The following is an 18,957-nucleotide window of genomic DNA, read 5'->3' as shown; positions in this document are numbered from 1 at the left end:
GTTTTCTTTACTCTATGATTATACTCAATATTTGAAAGATAGGTAACGTATCAGACACAGCACAACACAGTAGCATAGAAGCCTGTTAATTTTTAATCATGATTAAATGCCACGAGAACCAATCAGAGAGAGCTTTCTGAAAAGAAGGCTTCTCCGATTGGTTTTCGTAGCATTTAACAGTTGGTTAGAATTTAACAGGTTTTTTTACATCGTGGCCTAGTGAATTATATAATAAAGTTTTTAAAGCCATTTCTCATTCTATATCTATATGGATAGATTCATTGAAATTGCATTTGGGAATAAATTTATGTCTGACATGAAGTGTTACTTATCTGTCTGGTACTGGCTGAGTAATATCCATATCAACAAGTACTTTCATTCATTATTATTCATTCAACAAGATGTCATCACACTTGTAACACATCACCCATGTGAAGGTAAAAACCCTTGTTTTGCATAATGTGCATGAAAATTCGAAAGAGAAACATACTTTGTGCTTATCTGTTACTTTCTTCCCGATCATTGAATAATTTGTATTTGAATAAATGAATGAATATGTCTGTCAAGTGCAGTTAAGCTGGATCTGCACTTAGCAGTGGCAGTGAACAGTGAAAATATAATTTCCTCATTCAACAAGATGTTGAATGAAAAAGACTAAGAAATTGTCAAAAACCACAGATTTGTTGATACTTAGAAACTAAGTTTACAGTTGAAACGAAGTTTCTAAGTATCAATAAATCTGTGTTTTTTCCACAGATTTATTGATAATTAGAAACCAAGTTTACAGGTAAGTTTACAGTTGAAACGAAGTTTCAAAGTATCAATAAATCTGTGTTTTTTTTACAATTTCTTAGTATTTTTCATCCAATATGAATAATTACCACAATATCAACTTCTCAACTACACAAAAAGTCAACAAGATGACATCACATTTGTTACACATCAACCATGTAATGGTAAAATACCCTTGTTTTGAATAATTTGTATAAAAATTCGAAAGAGAAACATACTTTATGCTTGTCTGTTACTTCCTTCCCCATCACTGGATAATTCATATTTGATTAAATAAATGAATGTCTATCAAGTGCAGTTAAGCAGGATCTGCACTTAGAAGTGGCAGTGAACAGTGAGAATATAATTTCCACGAGTCCTAATTTGACTATTGCCGCTCAGCTCGGCCGAGTCAATATGAATAATACCATTACAACTTATAATAATAAATTATACATTCACGGTCACTGGTGCGGTGCGGATCCAGCTTCAATGTAAAGAAAAAGGATCAAGTCTTGCGTAAACCACGGCAACGATAGCCGGAAAATTTTCAGATAACAAACTGCTACAATATTATAACTTTATGATAATTATTTCAATATTAGCAGTAGCAGAAGTCCTTAGTTCTATTTATACAGCTTTCATTGGATATTTGAAATAGTGTGATGGGCTACCGTAGCAAAATAATGTATTTTCTTTTAAGTTATAATTTATTACGCCAAGTTTATTTATAGAGCGGAGTGGCCTTACTCCTTCTGAGTATTTTTAGTTGTTTCATTAGGAGTAGTACACCCTAATCGGGCTTATGCCTAGGGTTGTCCACTTTTATCTCACATTTTTATATCTTTATTTGTTATTTTGTATTATGTTTGTTTGTGAAATAAATGAATTGATTGATAATAATTATCATTTCACACACGTGGTTGAGATAGTCGCCATCATGCGATTCACAAGTGTGCCCAAAACTTATGAGAGTAATATACTTTTGAATTCTATTGTCTTTTTTCTTTAGGTCTACACTTTTAATATCAATTAAAATATAAATCTTTGTACCCTTTTAAATTATTTTGTCACAACAAATTTGTGACAAAATAATTTGAAGGGTACTGAGATTTATATTTTGAATTCTACAATGATAATACAAAAGGTTGTACATACCTGCAAACCTTTGAGTTCCTTCGTGGAAAGTATCCGCTTCTTTCTTTCGGTTTGTGCGTCTTCTGCTCCATCATTGGTAACAGGAACGTTCTCACTACTCTTTGTCGCCGCAGTGTCAGGAGATTTTGCATTGGATTTCACCAAATCCGAATCGGGCGATTTGAAATACTGGCTAGAATGTGGTTCACTACCTCCATCATCATTTCTAACCTCATCCTCAACATGTCCACATTCCTCCATCACGTTTTCTCTTTCATTTTTCTCAACCTCCTCAGGATCGTCAACTGCAGACGAATCATCTTCAGAAATGATGTCATTGATGACGTCATCACTACTACTCGTAGCCGAACTCATTAATTCTATATCTTTCGCCGCTTCTTGTTTGCCCTCTTTCTCCAGTAGATTCACAATATTCTCACTCCCATTATCATTCGAAAAAATGTCGGCAAATATGTCTTCTTCTTCTTCATCACCACCTTCTTTCTTCTGAGTGCTCACTGTGATTTCCAGAGAATCATTTTCTACTTCAACTTGATCAATTCTAGTTAGATTTGATTTCTTCTCACTCTCTCCGTGAATTTTATGGGAATCATTATCTACCACAGCTTTTGAACCACTTACTTCCTTCTCAAAGCTGACTACAAGTAAATCATCATCATCAATTTTTGATTTTTCATATTTTTTCTGTCTTAATTTTGATAAAACGTTAATCTTCTCAGATTTATTGTCGCTACTTTCTGAGACTACAATTTGTACATCATCATTAGAATTGCTTTTATTGGATGACCCTCGAGTTACTGAATAAGATAAATTTTGCACTTTTTCATTATCTTTAGCAGAATCTACCAATAATGCTTTATTTGATACATCCTTGTTTGCTCTACTACTCAAATCTTTGTTACTGGTCTTTGGTAAAGATTTATCTTTTCTTAATAATACATCTTCATTATAAATATTTACATCATCAACTTTATCAACACTCTGTACACTATTTACATCAGATCTCTTATTTCTCAAACTCTTCTCACAAATCTCATTTATTTCATCCGATTCAACTATTTGATGATCGGTTTTCTCACGTTGTCGATCTTTGGTTATTTTATCAACTTGTGCAACATCTTGGTCCACAAACCTACTTTCCCCCAGGTCTTTGGAAGTTGAAGGCACACTATACTCTGCCGATTCTTTGGCTTCGGATGCATTCTTTTGTTCCTTAATCAACAAAAGAATCTGTTCCTGTGAAATCCCCATGTCGTCGGTTGCAAACTGTTTCCTCAATTCCATTTCTTCTTTGACAATATCTTCGAAAATGGCCGACTCTGAGGAATCCTCTTCCTCTTCAACCTTGACTTTCGTGTTTTGTGAACATTCAGTGGTCTCAACATCGTCATCGTCATCTTTTTCAGTCTTCACTTTGATCGCGCCAGTACAAATAATTTCATCGTCGATTATCATGATTTCATCTTCGTCTTCCCATTTGATGTCTTCATCTTTCTTTACGCCATCTGAGCTTACAGTACTTTGCGATAGCGATTTCGATTGTTTTCCCTCTTTCAATAGTTCTGAAAACAAAAATTACAAGCTCTTAGGAAAACTTTCAAACTAATTATAAAAGAGATTTGATATAATAATGGAATACAGAAATCGAATGGATGACAAAAATAACCTCTGTCTGCGCACGAATCTTTGGCGAATTTGGAGAAAAACTAATAAGTAAGAAATAACTCCTTGATTACCTTTCTAACTTTATTCAAATTTAATGTACTAAAGTTGATTCTACAATCATTGAACACAAAAAATATCCACAATAAATTCATACACAATCATAAATGGGATTTTATAGATTTCGCTCCTATAATTTGCGTGTTAAATTGTGGCCTAATTGACGTATTAAATTCCATTGATTATCCGACAGAGTGCAGATCAGAAGATGCTCATAGCAGGACTTCATTTATATACCGGACCTGCGCCTACGAAAAAAATGGCCGCCGTAGGTGGTGGCTGGCAGTTATATTTTAAACGGGAACTGAACGAACTGAGATTCCGACAAACTGAGGCGCTCTCTAACAGCTGATTAGTGATTTTCTTCTCAGTAGGAATTCCTATAAGACCACCACATACGGCGGCCATTGTTTTTCTAGGCTACGGTCCAGTAGAATATAGGAGGTCCTGCTCATAGCCAAGGTCTATAAATACAGGTCATGACACAATCCCGTGATGCATTGCAAATCGCCATTTTGTGGGGGTTCTAGTTCACCAATTTTCAAATTTATCAGCTGTTATCATTATAGATTAATCGACATGATGTGTTACTTGTAATTTTTTCAAGGGATATTGCTTGGCTTTGAATTATAAAATAAATTCTTCCGACAGAATAATAGTATTTAGATTCCAACTAGTAACTTTCAAAATATGTTTTTGATATTAGCCTGTTGTCTCAATGCCTTATGAATAATTATAACATGTTACAAGAATAAGAACAATTTTTAATAATAAATAAATAATTGAACCATCTATTATTGAAATTTCATTATTAAAAAATCTAAAACCTAAATTTACATAATATCTGAACCAGAATATTGTTTTTAAAATGCATAATTCATGATTTTGTTAACGAGCAAATTGAATTAGATTGGATTTTCAAATGTGCCGTCTTAACAAAAGGCACAAAATGGCCGCTCCATAAGAACACGAATGTCTTGACCTGGTTTTTATACTTTGCTCATAGCCAGGGTCTATAGAAAAAATCTGGTTTGGTACACTCACACAACTTTCCTTGCTCATTGAACAGTAATAAAAATATCGTGTGACCTGGCTGGCTCAAGCCTGGTGTCAGAGTTTTCAGGTCACAACTGATCAATTTCAGGGCCTCTGACCACTACCTCCGTAAACGAAGCCATAGTGCATTCGTGTGACGTCAGCATAGGTAGGGTTCCTACACCAATAAAAATTCGTTGATTTCAGCTGATCTATATCAGTTAGTGTTTTTATTGGTGTAGGAACCCTACCTGTGCTGACATCACACGAATGCACTACGGCTTTGTTTACGGAGGTAGTGCTCTGACATGACCTAACGACTGCTTTTTAGGCAGTAAACTGAACTGTAAGCCCTATTCTTAAACGAGAATAATTTAGGGGAATAACATAATGACGATTGGCGGCAACATATTTGAAACTACGATCGGACTACTGTATATGTGTATATTAATGTTTTCAGAGTAGCCTACTTTTTCCTTTGTGTAAATTGTGAAATTTGATGATTTTTTTTTTAAAGTCGTCAAAGCAGCTGTTCTACAGATGAAATTAATATCTCGACTATGTGTTCTTATTATGAGCTGCTCTACCTACCTACATCATGCACGAGAAGGACGTTACAAAGTCAATTTCTCAAGGATGGGATGGACCCCCCATCAGTTTCCCAGAAAGGAGACTCATGCCAGTTGATAGAGCTGATAAATAACTATATAGGGTATAAATTTGAAAAAAAAAATCAAGTAATTTTTGAGAAAATCGTGAAAAACATGGTTTTTTAGTAATTATCCGCCATTTATCTCAAGAATATTACGGAGCTCCTGCAATTTTCCCAGAAATGAGACTCATGACAGTTGATAGGGCTTATGAATAGCTATCCATGGTATGAATTTGAAGAAAATCGTTAGAGCCGTTTTCGAGAAAACCGTGAAAAACATGGTTTTTTAGTGATTATCCGCCATTTTTCTCAAGAATATTACGGAGCTCCTAAAATTTTCCCAGAAATGAGATTCATGTCACTTGATAGGGCTTATGAATGGTATCCATGGTATAAATTTGAAGAAAATCGTAAGAGCCGCTTTTGAGAAAACCGTGAAAAACATGGTTTTTTAGTAATTATCCGCTATTTTTCCCGCCATCTTGACTTTAATTTTATTGTATTTCTTATTGTCGGATCCTCATGGTATAAGGACCTTAAGTTCAAAATTTCAAGTCAATCGATTGATTAGAAATGGAGTTATCGTTTTCACAGACCTACACACAAACACACATACACACACACACACAGACCAACATACAAAAATCATGTTTTTGGACTCAGGGGACCTTGAAACGTATAGAAAACTTGAAATTGGAGTACCTAAATTTTTTTGGAAAGCAATACTTCCCTTCCCTATGGTAATAGGGCAAGGAAAGTAAAAACAGTCTTTCTACAGATCTTGCTCATAGCCGATAGTTATCTATGTGTGAAAAAAGCATGATGATGGGCTGACCATTGGCGTAGACATAACGCGTGACATTGTCGGAGGCAATCCTCCTGCCGGCGGTGGCGGTGGCGGTGGTGTCGACTCCCTGTTCGGCGAGCAGCGTCTCGATGTCGGCCAGACTGAGCGTGTGGCCTCCCATCTCCTTCTCGGCCTCCTCCAGCGACACCTGCACCGAGCGCCGCTTCAGCAGTCGCGACATCTGGTAGCTCGAGAACCCACCCATATCCTGCAATCCAATCGCTACAGTCACAAAGTCCCCATTCAACACTTTTTTTAATTCAGTGTGACTACAGCCATAGAGAAATATAGCATAAGAAGATATCCCACAGTATGGGCCGTTTATGTTGCTAATTTCACTGTTTACTCGAGCCGATAATCCTAGTAGTTATTTTTCTTGTAGCTATGTGACGCTGGTAGTCTGTCATACTGTGCAGTTCTTACACTCACTCTTCAAAAACAGTAATAATGGACAGTGATCGACAAAAAAATCAGCTTGAAATTTTGAACATAAACGACTTATACCAAATTATATTACGGAGTGATCCGTGGTCTAGTGGATAGAGTGCTTGCGTAGCAGCCTAGAAATCCCGGGTTCAAACCCGCTCATCACTAAAAGTTTTTGATCAGTTCACTCCCGTGTTATCGGATGAGTAAGTTAAACTGTCGGTCCCGGCTGAAGTATGACAGTCGTAAGGCCCATTGACGGCTTAAATTATTTATTCAGGCGAGGTGGAACCTTCTCCCAAGGGACTCTCCACCAAAAAAAGCCTTACGAATTTACTTTTTACCATATTATATCTCCTTATGCTATCTTTTCTCAATGCTACAGACTACTTGATAAAGTGTGACCTGTTGGTAAACTATATAAAACCCAGGTGGTAATCTTTAATACTGATTTAACCCTGAAGCACCTGATTAACATGTGTTTGCTATACTTTTCTGTAAGTGGGAAAAGCAGATTGCTCTATCCTTTCCCAAGACCTCACCGTTGCCAAATCGTTTTTGTAGGCTATGCAGAAATGATGTAATGTCTACCAGAATATTTAATCTCAATTATGAAATGTATTATTAAACCGTTGAAAGATATATTTTATTGATGAATACAATATTATATTTGAGATAGAATTTATATTTGTTAATCTGTAATTTAAAAGAATCAACAATTAATATTGAATCAACTGAATTCTATACCAAGCACTCTATACATAGTATAGTTCTCACTGAGATTAAATAAGATATACCGGTATTACTTTAATCACAGCTATCTGCAATAGAAAGCAGTGATAACACAGAGAATCGGCAACTTTGTAGTCCTATTATTTGCACTGACTTTATAAGGTGAATCTCACTGTAGCTGCAGCTGAAAAATGTGAGTTTCAAATTTGGACAGGTAGAGTATTTTGAGCAAAAATCTATTAGATTTTTAAAAAAAAATGATGAAAAACGCGAATTTTGGATATACTTTGGCAGAATTTTAAAGCCTTTTGGACAAACATTTATTGACTACTAAATTTCAACGTTTTTTGTCCATTTGTACAATTTTATTTTATGTCAAGTGTCAAAACAGAATGAGTAGAAAAATGTGATATTTATTGTATGATAAATTAAACTATTTTGATAAATTTCCAATAATTTAATTTTGACACTTTAAAATTACGAAATGAGTTAATTCATTTAAAAACATATTATAATTTAGATTCTTTTATAATTTACAAATGAAAATAACAAAAATGGATTAAATTCAATGGTTTTATATCACGACCATTGTCATTTTATAAACAGAAATACTACTCACTTCAGGAAGTTCATGTATGCGACCCCATGAATTCTGCTTCCTAGTCTCTTTCAGATCGGTGAGAATGTCATGCCTTATGTCGGCAGGTAGCGCCTTGAATTCGGCACTCTTCACGTCGATTGTATGCAGATCCTTGTATTTCTTCTTCTTCTTGTAGTCATCTTCAGATGAGCTCGAGCATTCTTTGATGTCATCACTGTCCCTGAAACAAACACGTTGATTTTCAATAGCAGAAAATCAAACACTACTGAAGTTTGATAAAGAGAAAAAACAACAAAGGCAATGTTCCTGATATTTTGTCGATTTTAAGAAAGTGGTTGGAATGAGGAAGAAGTTTCCAATAAGATTGATATTGTTTGATGTTTCTGAACTTTTCATGAGCTGCTCAAAGTTGAAAAAGTGCATTCGTCGAGTGCAAAGCCAAATTTCAAATTGAACGTCCATAAAAAGTTCAAAGCGTCGAACAATGTAACAAATTACATGAATCTTATTGGAAATTACTTCCTCTTTTCAACCATATCATTGGAATTAGATTATGAATGACAGTTTTCAAGTAAGTGGAGTTTTTCAATAACATCCAGAAATCGATATATCTGGAAAACTAAGGTCGACATAATTAAATTTTACTGGACATTTTTTGTTACAAATTCCATGTAGAATCTACGATCTTCGACTGTTACACCATTCGTGAGACACCCTGTATTATAAGGTATGGTAAACAATTAAGAGAATAAGCAGTTAACAATTTACAATAATATAATAATTAACAACAATTTACTCAGAGTTATCAATTTGCTGAGCTATGGGAGGCAGCTCATAAAGATCAGGCTGCCGTTGCGAGGAGACACCTGGTGTGGCCTTGAGGTCCTCAAGCACTTGTCCGACTGCCCGCTGTTTCAGCAGGTTCTTCAACAGCTGTTGCCGCGCCTTCTCCGATGCAATGGCCGCCCTGTCCTTCAACTGGTTGCGGTTCGCCTAAAACCATCAATTCTCTAATAATATTTGATACAAAATCACAATGGATTTAACCTATCTACATTCAAAATTTCCAAGTGTTTGCACTGATCACAAATTCATCTAGTGGAAGAAACATAACCTATTTTTTGGACTAGTATACTCGTATATAAATCAGAATTTGGGGGAGGAACAAATTAATTTGAGCTGCGTATTTTGGTCCTCCACCATTCATTTTAATAAATTATGTATAATTGAATCAACTAATGAATATTGATGATTATGGCTTTCAACAATTAATCAATCAGAATTACTGTCATAATGATATAGAAAGAGTCACTTTTAACTGTCAGCCTTAATTGAATGGGAGGTGTTGGTGTTATTTATAAGAAATACTGACTGCTTGAATTTCCCAGAACAAATACTCTGGATAATTTGAAGTTTGCATTGCTGAAAATGTTAGCTTATTTGATGAAATCATTCTTCAAACATGAAGTTGAATAGCTTAGGTGATACAGTATATCCATATTGAATAACCTCCACTTATTTATTAAAAGCTCAACAACGAATTTCAGATTTTGCACTGTTAACAAGAAAATTACTTGAATCTTAACAACAATTAGGCTTTACTGAATATAAACTGTACTTTATTAATTAAAGATAATGAGTTAGTGTATATTCTGCTTTTCCATATTAAAGGCTTTGATACTTTTCAAGATTTTTGTTAGAGACTGATAAGGGTATAAGAGCCAAATCTAGTTACACATTATTTCATTAAGTAAGCTAAACAATCAGATGTTGAAGTGATATCAAAAGAAACTATTTTAACGGGTCCTTTTTCTCAGATGTAAAAAACATTTGAATAATTAACTAAGAAAATGAGGTAGAATTCAAAAAAAAATTCAAAAATCAAAATTGAATTCAAAATATGTTGTACAATTCAAAGTTGAAATAAAACATTCTAAGCCTCAACACTACTACATTTTGTGAAGGAGGATTCCCACATATCAGAATCAGTGTCCGGGTTCGATTTAGTGTCAAATATTCTTCCAATAAGTTTAATGGGACTATTCACACTCAGACCGACTGAGCGAGCTCCATTAGAACTCTGGGGAAGAATATTGTCACTGAATCGGACACAATCTCTGATACTGATATGTGTTTTTTTTCTCTACGGTTAGCGTTGAGTTATACGGCAAGACACAACGCCTGTAACTTTAAAAGTCAGATTATAGGCTGGAAATAGACTACTAGAAAACAGAATACTCACAATAGTTTTCTTCTTGAGTACTGGAACACCACCATCGAACACAAATACGGGCCTGATGCGGAAGAACAACAGTTTGCATATCCTATGGAAGAGACCAACGAGATGAGCATTGGGCACTGTGCTTCCAGCTGAGTCCTGGAATCCCTTCATCAGCTGGTGAAGCCATATCGACACATCTACAAACTTTGTTAAGCAAAATCCAAACAGTAAACACAACAAATTAGTCTATTCCAGCAAACAAGATGACATTCAATCATTTAGGACAGTTTTCATAGTGCCAGTTTAAACGGAATATCAGTTTGACAATGTCAATATAAAGTTTCGATTATTAATTTCCAAATATCCAATGTTTTGATCAAGGCTAGGTCTTCCTGGATGCACCGTGTCAAGTAGTTAAAATATAATATACCTATTAACTGTAGACAGCGTCACAGTCCAGCAAAGTTTACATAAAAAAGTCCTTGAAACATATTGCTGCTAATAAAGTTTTGGCTAAAGATGATGCCTACATGAGAACCAAGCTTGTGGACAGACTTTTGAAATCTGATCTAGCAAGTTATTTCAACTTGGATTTTGTTCAACTAAAAATAGCATAGTTTACAACAATAAAATAAAATAGAAAATTAACTCTTTTGTAAAAGGATACCAACAGCAAGAATCTGGTTTTCCAATGTTTCAACAGGAATTGGCTCTCCAACCGAATCCAGTAGCTTCCATAAACCATGGACTCCCATTTTCAAAACATTTATTTTTAGCAGTCACCGCTGTGTGATGTCAAAGAATGGATTAGTTTGTCTAAATATGTATTTAAATTATCTGAGCAAAGAGAAAAATCTTTAATAATATAACTGAGGTAATCATTTTAATCATGCGTTCTATAATTCTTTGACATAAATATCATTAACAGCATGAAAATGACATAACCTTTATTCATTCACTGTACACACATGACAATAACATCGTATCAGAATAGTAGTTGTTTAATTATCTGCTAATCATTTTGAATAAAAATCGATGACCACTCACAATCGTGTTAATAAACGTGGATAATTATTACAATAAATTATAATGTATTATTTTTATTCTGTAGCTTATCCTGAAACCCAAAACAACATCAAAATCTAATATTATCTAATCGAAATTGAAATCAAAAATTGTATCAACAAAGAGAAAGAATATGATATATCGATGTAAGATATATCGATATACGATTAACCATTACCAACATTGGTATTATTACCGAAATGAGATATAGACCGTATATTAATTAATAATATCACAGAATGAAATAATTGAAGGCATAATGATATTAATATGTATTTTGTGATCACTCACTCCAACGACGTTCTCTTCAAAAGCCAGCTAAAAAATGTATAGCTACAAGAAAGAGATTTTGCTTTCCAATGTTGGCAACGCCAACATTGTAAGTAAATCTTGAAAAGTAAAGAATGAAGAATTTATGATAAAGTTCAAAGTTCAACTTTTGTTTGTTATTAATTTTGTTTATGTTTATTGGTTAGACTTAGCCGGCTCTTATTTATTAATTTATTTGTGATAGAAATTATAATAATTTACTCAAATTTTATTTGATATTTTGTTCAATTGAAGGCAGTCACCAAATGAGTAAGTATTTTGCTACAGCAAAAAAGTTATGAATTTGCTAATAATTTTTAATTTTTTCAAGTGAAATCCTTATACCGTATTCTTTTTATTCCAAGCAGTTATCTTTTGAGTCTCAAATGTAAAAATATATCATTATTACCTAAATGTGGTTCAATAAATTTTTGTATTGATATGTTTTGTATAATTCGTCTATGGGTTTTTTTATTTAATTCTTAACCCAATAAGGACATTTAAAACAAGCAACGTTCAAAGACAACACGTGGTTACCAGTACGCATACAAGTGGTTAAAATAATTTTAAAATATCTAGAAAAACCCTAATAGAGCCATTTATACCACTGTTTATTGAATTTATATAAAAATATAAATTTAATTTATATTAAAATATTGAATTTTGATGTCTTATAATTATGTGATATTTCAAATTTCATCAACGGGTTAAAAAAATTCAATTATTGAATTCTCAACCCTATTTTTATAAAAAGAATACAAACCAAGCAAAGACAACTTGTGGTTAGGCATAATTTTACAAAAAAATATTCTCTTACCATTTTTTTAATTTATCATTTTTTACCCCCATTTTCTAAATGCCAAAAATAAGTAGGCCTACTTTCATTCAGTACCGTAGGCATTCATGCAAAAGAGATAGGATTATAGGTTTTTGTTATAATACCCAACCAAAAGTTCATATTTTTTTCAAAATAGGCCAAAAATTATTGAAACACTTGCATATTCTATTTGAACACTTATGCATAGTCATATTATTTTAAATTTTATACAAGAACTGATAAAATATCTAAAACTTATTATATACTTAAAATCATTTTGCATATACAAACATTCCACTAATTTTAAAACTATAATTATATTTTTTTAGAGAAATTGAGTAGAAGTAGAATCTGGGTTATCCTGTGTCATGCGTGATTAATTTTGTTAGATGGAACACTAAAACATAAATAACTAACAAAAATCACACAAAAAATAACTAAGAAAAAGTAAATTTCTAAAGAAAAAATAAAATAAAATAATAATTCAACAATACAGAATACTGCAAATTTGAATCGAGTTTATTCATTCATTTATTTAATCTTATGGTTCACCAGCCTTGAAATTCTTTTCAGAAAATAAAATAATAATCAGGTCTTAGACCCTCGTCTTCAAAACATAAAATATCAGTATCAGGCCTAGCCTGAAAACAAAAATATTCAGTTATTCTTCCAGAGTCACTCACAGTTCAATTCTTAGCTGCTTTAGCCATTCTACAGCTCTGTTTGTGGCTTCATGCAGCTCTTTTAGGTCTTTTTTTTGTAGTTGAGAAGTTGATATTGTGGTAATATTCATATTGAATGAAAAAGACTAAGAAATTGTCAAAAACTAATTTCTAATTATCAATAAATCAGTGGTTTTTTGACAATTTCTTAGTCTTTTTCATTCAATCTTTTAGGTCTCTTTCAAAAGAATGGATTGGGCATTCAGCATTTATTTGGTTCATGGTTTGTGTTTGGCCACACTCACACAAATCTGACTGCTGTAGGCCATATCTCTTTTGCCCCTGAGCGCATCGCCCTTTTTCCACACGGATCCGATTGAGATCACTCCACTCTTTCCTCTGGAGATCAAATTCATGCACCCTTTCAGTTGGATATTCAACTATGAAGTTATTTGTGGGTGCATATTCAATCAAGTTTATAAAATTAATGAATGTTTAGTAGTACAGAATATTCTACATAATATTGATTTCTATTACAATTACAGGAAAATGGCGGATAATGCTTCAAATGCAGCAACAGTTCATGAGCCATCCCAGAAAATTCCTGGACAGAGACCAGGAAGCTGGGTCTATTATAACGGAGGGTATTGTTATCATATCAACAAAACCACCAACGATAAAAGGTGAGCTAATAGAAACTCCTTCTTCACAACAATAACTTGAAACTCTAGTGAATAAGCAACCATTTAGTTTCACCATTTAGAAATGTGTTGTATGAATTCAGTTTAATCATTATTGATTATGTATTAACTTATAACTTATAGCCATTTTATCAGTAATTTCCTCTTGAAACAGATATTTGGTCTGCGCTCAATCCCGGTGTTGGGCAAAGGCGTGGATGCGGCTGGAGGAAAATGCTCCCATCTTCCAGTTAGGGATATTCGTGCACGCGCACCTCCCTGATTACGAAAAGGCGCCAAAAATGCAGTTCCTCCATAATGTAAAAAAGAGGTCGAGGGAGGAGGCTGATCGCAGCGTAAAGTCTATCTTGTTGGATGAGTCACTTAAGTAAGTTGATTTATTGCTTTTCCATTCAATTTATTGTCCTTGATTGTATCATTGCATATGAACTCTCTTTCAAACCATCAGCATATTCATCTATAATAATAATAATATTTATTCATGCATGCACAATACAGACATGGCAACGGCAGGATCTTAGCTTCCCTGAATAACTCTGCTGGGGTTCCTGGTGGCTTCCTAAATATCATTCTCAGTAGCCGTTGTTGCTCTCCGAAGGCCATTAATGAACCGGTGTCGTACCCCAGAATATCAACCCATATGAGAGAGCTGGCTGAAAATATCCATAGTACTATTCTCTGGACCACTTCCCTTATCAATCTTGATATTGCAAACCCCGCTGTATTGAGTCATTCTACCACCTGATCAATGTGATTGTTCCACTTCATTCGTACATCAACATTGATTCCCAAGAATCCACATTCTTCCACTGGCATTATACTTGTTGAATATACAGCAAAATTAAAGTTATTGGGTGTGTCCGAATGAAGTCATTTACTGCAAGTCGATTTTCCCAAACGATAACCAAATTGACATTCAGACAAAATCCTATTATTCTCCTTATATCTAGATATTCTTTTTTGCGCCAATTTCTCAAATATCTTGGAAAGGGACTCTGAACTGATGCTGGCCTAAAATTGGCTATTTCATTTTTTGCACCCTGTTTATGGGGGGAAATAACTCTGCCTAATTTCAAATGTCTAGGGAAGATTCCTGATCTGAACGACGCATTCACAAGGTGACTCATTACACTCTTTAACGGCTCGAAGCATTCCTTCATTAGAGCACAGGGTATACCGTCAACGCCAATCGTCATTTTATTTGTTATTTCTTCGACAGTAGCAGAAATTTCATCTTTTTGTTCTTTAATGTTGAGGTTACTCTGTCATTATTTTCGAGCAAAGTTATTGGAGATGTAGAGCCCTTAAAGTTTTGACATGTGTTTATGAAGTAATCGTTGAAGATATTAGTTTTGTCAAGTGCTGAATCAACAATTAAATAAAATAAAATTAGAGGTGGAAGTAAAATAAGTGTCTGGTGTATTTATTATTGTATGCATTAATATAATACCTCACCAGAGGAAGGTGATGCAAGTTAGATCTTCAGTTGCTTACCTTTATTTCTGCAGCCCAAGGCACGCATCTAATACAGCAAATATGTGTATCCAAACATTCAATAGGCTTTTAAGCCCCAATACCTACCACAAATACCTGGGACAAGTTTCAAAACTTATCAACTCAAGAAGTGATGATACAAGTAAGTTAGGATAGAAGTTTGTTGCATTGAGAACGAACCTTTAGCGATTTTTGTAAAAAAAAACAGTTTTTCAATACAACAAAATACATAGGCCTCTCTCATACCAGAGCCGAGAAAATTCTGGAATTAATGAGATATCTGGCAATCAAACCAAAAAAGATTCATTTCCTATTCAAAATTTCATAAATGGGAGCCAGACAGAACAGGTAGGGGTATGTTCATCAATATCTGATGTGACAAATTCCTCTATAATTACTTTTCGTAAGTAGGAGAAGCTCTGGCAGATGTGATTAAACAAAATAGTCAGCATTTGAACCAAACACAAATGCATTTTGATTAGTAACTGTATTATTCTGGTCGTCGGTCTTACTGTTTGCAAACTCGAAAGAGGCATTAAATCCCTCTCCATTCGCTTCCTATCCTCTCTGGCCTTCTCTAGCATGAATATCACTTGTGATGCTGCATTGCCATCCTCAGCAGAAGACACCGCACTCATACTCTGCCTCTTCAACTTGGAACAAGGTGGACATCTCCAAATCTGACCCTCGTTGACAATACAGTCCACGTCTGCCTTGGTCATGTTAACACATTGAGGATGACTTAGTTTTTTACATTCACTACATGCAAGTTTGCTTCTAGTCGCCGGAATTGCAACCTGGCATATTGTGCATGCAGATTTATCAGCCATATCAAACAATGTTATGAAATAACACGGTTTAATAGATAAGAATTTAAAATATTATAAGAAAAGCGAACAACTATGGAAATGAAATTTGTAATGAGTTAAGCTATACGGAATTCAGGGTAAATATGACGATAGAAGGTAGTTGAAAGGGAAATTGCGTCAAGAGGGCTATCGTGACGTCTTTATACGGATATTGAAATGGGAAGCTCCTGAAACTGGAAGAGGAATACGACAGACAAAAGAAAGAAGGAAAGTGGATGCAAAGAATAGAAAAATTACGTGAATTATTGCGAAATAGAGAATAAATAATAGAAAATAGCTTGAATAACTTTACGTGTAGAAGCTATCTCTTGTCGAATAGTAGAGTAGCGCAGCAACAGATAACAAAGCACTTGAAAAACAACGTCCTATCGCTCCAAAATCCAGAACTCTACTGAGAACTTCCAAATAATATTTTATTTATTCTTAGAGACTGCCAGTAAATTCCCTGCATGCTGTGTTTTCGAGTAAGCTATTTGATACTAACTTCATAAGTTTTGTCAAGCAGTTTAAACTGTTCTTATACGATGTTTCTGAAGGACGGCTTTTCACAAAAAGTAACAAATCTCTTTTCATATTACAAAGGTATCGTAGCAGAGGCGAACACCATTTCAATTTCTTGCTACCCTTAACACATCTCAAGTAAACCACTGGAAATGACTCATTATAAAACTTCAAAATTCATCCTAAAAAAGGTATCGAATTTCCCATCTGCTGAATCATAATTTTTATTGAGAATGCTTAACAAATCGACTCTCTTTCCAATCAAATCTTAAGTTATTCCAATCAATAAGAACAGAAATTAGATTCTTCACGGATCATTCCAACACATACATTTTATTTATTTATTCACAATGATAACAACGGGTTTCCCCAATTATGTCTCCTTTAAAATAAAAATTGTACAGATACAAATGAAAAAAATGATAAAAATTATACAAACTTATGCAAAAAAATAATACTAATTACAAAAATACCACCTAATTCAAAGAACAATAAATTAAAAGATTTCAAATTATCAACGAGACAAAAATTTTCATTAAGTCACCTTATTTTTATACTAGCCGGCAGGCTCGTTTCGCTTGCCTTATCCCTCTAGCCAGGAGGCTCCGGCTGAATCATCCGGAGATGAGAACAGTGTAGACTCGCTTCGCTCGCCTTCATTCTTCATTTGAGCTTGCTTCCTCACGTCAGCCAAATACAGACTTTTAGGATCGATTCAATCGCCAATTGACTGAGATCACGCAGGAAAACGCCAATTTTGGTCGTATCGCTGGCGAACTTTTCAGGAATCAAGAAACTGCTGTGAAGCTGAACCAATTGAATACGACACGGCGATGAAGAATGCGAGGCTTGCACGAAAACGTCCCGGCTCGGAAACCAGTACCACCGGCAAACGTTCAACTGAGCGTGACAGACCTCTGTCAAGGAGCAATCTGTCTGGAGAGGTGTCTGCCTCCAACCTGGACAATGCATCAGCTGTCGGGGGTGATAATCTGGAGGAGCAGGAACAGGCCCGACTACAGCCCCTCACCTGGCATGAGTTGATGGGTATTGACTTGATCGCCGAGGAGGAAGTAGTCGCTGAATAGGATTTGTAGCAATTATTATTATTATCATACTTCTTCAGTATTGTAAGTTATATTTTTGCATGCAATCATATACGTATTCTTCTCAAAACTGCATGCTTTTGCCAAAATACGCATGCATCTTGTAAAATAGTTTATGTTGTAAAATAGGTTATTAGAGTGCCATGATGTATAGAATACTCTCAATTATTAATCCTTAATAATTAATCTAGTTCTAAGAAGAGTACATTTGGAGTAAAGAGGGGAGAAGGTGGCATTTAAATTCGAAATTCAAATTCTACCCTTAAGCAGATAAATGATTCCATAATCGGTCTTATTAATTTGCAATGTTTTTTATAAGAAGGACACTCTTTGTGCCTACTTTGTGATCGAATGATATGATTTATAAATTAATAAGGAGTCATTAGTAGTTTCTTATTTACAATTACTGACTTATAGTCAGTTATTTACAAACTACATTAGTAGTTTCTTCTTTAGGACACTCTTCAACATTGGACCATATAAATAAAACGAGAGCAAAAGCTCATGAGCATGAGCATGGAGCATAAGGTTTTGCTCATGATCATTAGGTAGAAGCATAAGCATTTGCTCATTTTTATATACCTGTTAGAGCCAGTGAGGTGGACTTCTAAACATGTTACTTAGTAGCTCAGAAAATAAAATTGTTACCTTTAAAGGCGTCTCGTTTGGGTATGGCGGATTCACAGTGGACTGTAAGAGCGGTCTCCTCGTTCTGGTAGGCGGTAACACGTTCAGATAATCACGATTCACTTGCACTGGCGATGATGAATACATGGGCCCATGTCGCAGCGAAGAGATTACACAAAGAAGATCCAAATCTAGATATTTAGCGGAGTACTCTAACAACAACTTTTCCTAACTAGTCGCGGTAGTAGTTTAAATTCAGACAAGCGAAGCGGTAATACATTTATAACTTCTTTAAAAGGAGACACAACCGTGTGGCGTCAGGACAACAAGCTTCATCAGCAGCTGATGGCGGTGGCATGCTAGATGGCCGTGGGTGAGCGCGGTCGATTCAAATGGCTGGCCCATACATACTCCCCCCCAAAAACGAACAGTTTTTAAATCGGGTGAAGCAGCAACAAACACTGTACATTGCGGCAGGGCGGTCAGCAATAACTAGATGGCGATTGGTCTGCGGTCTTGAATACAGTGAGCGGAGAAGTCCAGAGTGATGTGGTGTGAACATGGGAGCATGATGTGAAGACAAGCGGGGCGGCACAGCACAAGTTGCGGAATGCGCGTAGACATGAACTGCGGTGCGGTCA

The 18,957-nt window shown here is 34.9% G+C and overlaps 2 protein-coding genes across 4 annotated transcripts in view; one reads left to right on the top strand and one right to left on the bottom strand.

Annotated features, from left to right (window-relative positions):
- Nucleotides 1-18,355, bottom strand: part of LOC111048643 (DNA repair protein complementing XP-G cells) — a 27,970-nt gene extending 9,615 nt beyond the window's left edge. The window contains exons 1-7 of the mRNA XM_039428543.1: nt 18,338-18,355; nt 10,833-10,950; nt 10,187-10,362; nt 8,741-8,937; nt 7,963-8,164; nt 6,174-6,393; nt 1,930-3,491 (exon numbers count right to left, since the gene is read on the bottom strand). Coding sequence (XP_039284477.1) covers nt 1,930-3,491; nt 6,174-6,393; nt 7,963-8,164; nt 8,741-8,937; nt 10,187-10,362; nt 10,833-10,920 — 2,445 coding nt within the window. The 5' untranslated portion in view covers nt 10,921-10,950; nt 18,338-18,355. The remainder of the gene's footprint in view (nt 1-1,929; nt 3,492-6,173; nt 6,394-7,962; nt 8,165-8,740; nt 8,938-10,186; nt 10,363-10,832; nt 10,951-18,337) is intronic.
- Nucleotides 10,989-18,957, top strand: part of LOC111048637 — a 27,917-nt gene continuing 19,948 nt past the window's right edge. For all 3 annotated transcript variants that reach the window (XM_039428546.1, XM_039428545.1, XM_039428544.1), the window contains exons 1-3: nt 10,989-11,809; nt 13,564-13,701; nt 13,874-14,086. In XM_039428546.1, the coding sequence (XP_039284480.1) occupies nt 13,568-13,701; nt 13,874-14,086 (347 nt within the window). In that variant the 5' untranslated portion in view covers nt 10,989-11,809; nt 13,564-13,567. The remainder of the gene's footprint in view (nt 11,810-13,563; nt 13,702-13,873; nt 14,087-18,957) is intronic.

The sequence above is a fragment of the Nilaparvata lugens genome, chromosome 5 (assembly GCF_014356525.2).
Source record: "Nilaparvata lugens isolate BPH chromosome 5, ASM1435652v1, whole genome shotgun sequence".
Lineage (NCBI taxonomy): Eukaryota > Metazoa > Arthropoda > Insecta > Hemiptera > Delphacidae > Nilaparvata > Nilaparvata lugens.
Note: the sequence above shows the minus strand (reverse complement) of the source record. Positions and strands in the feature narration are given on the sequence as shown.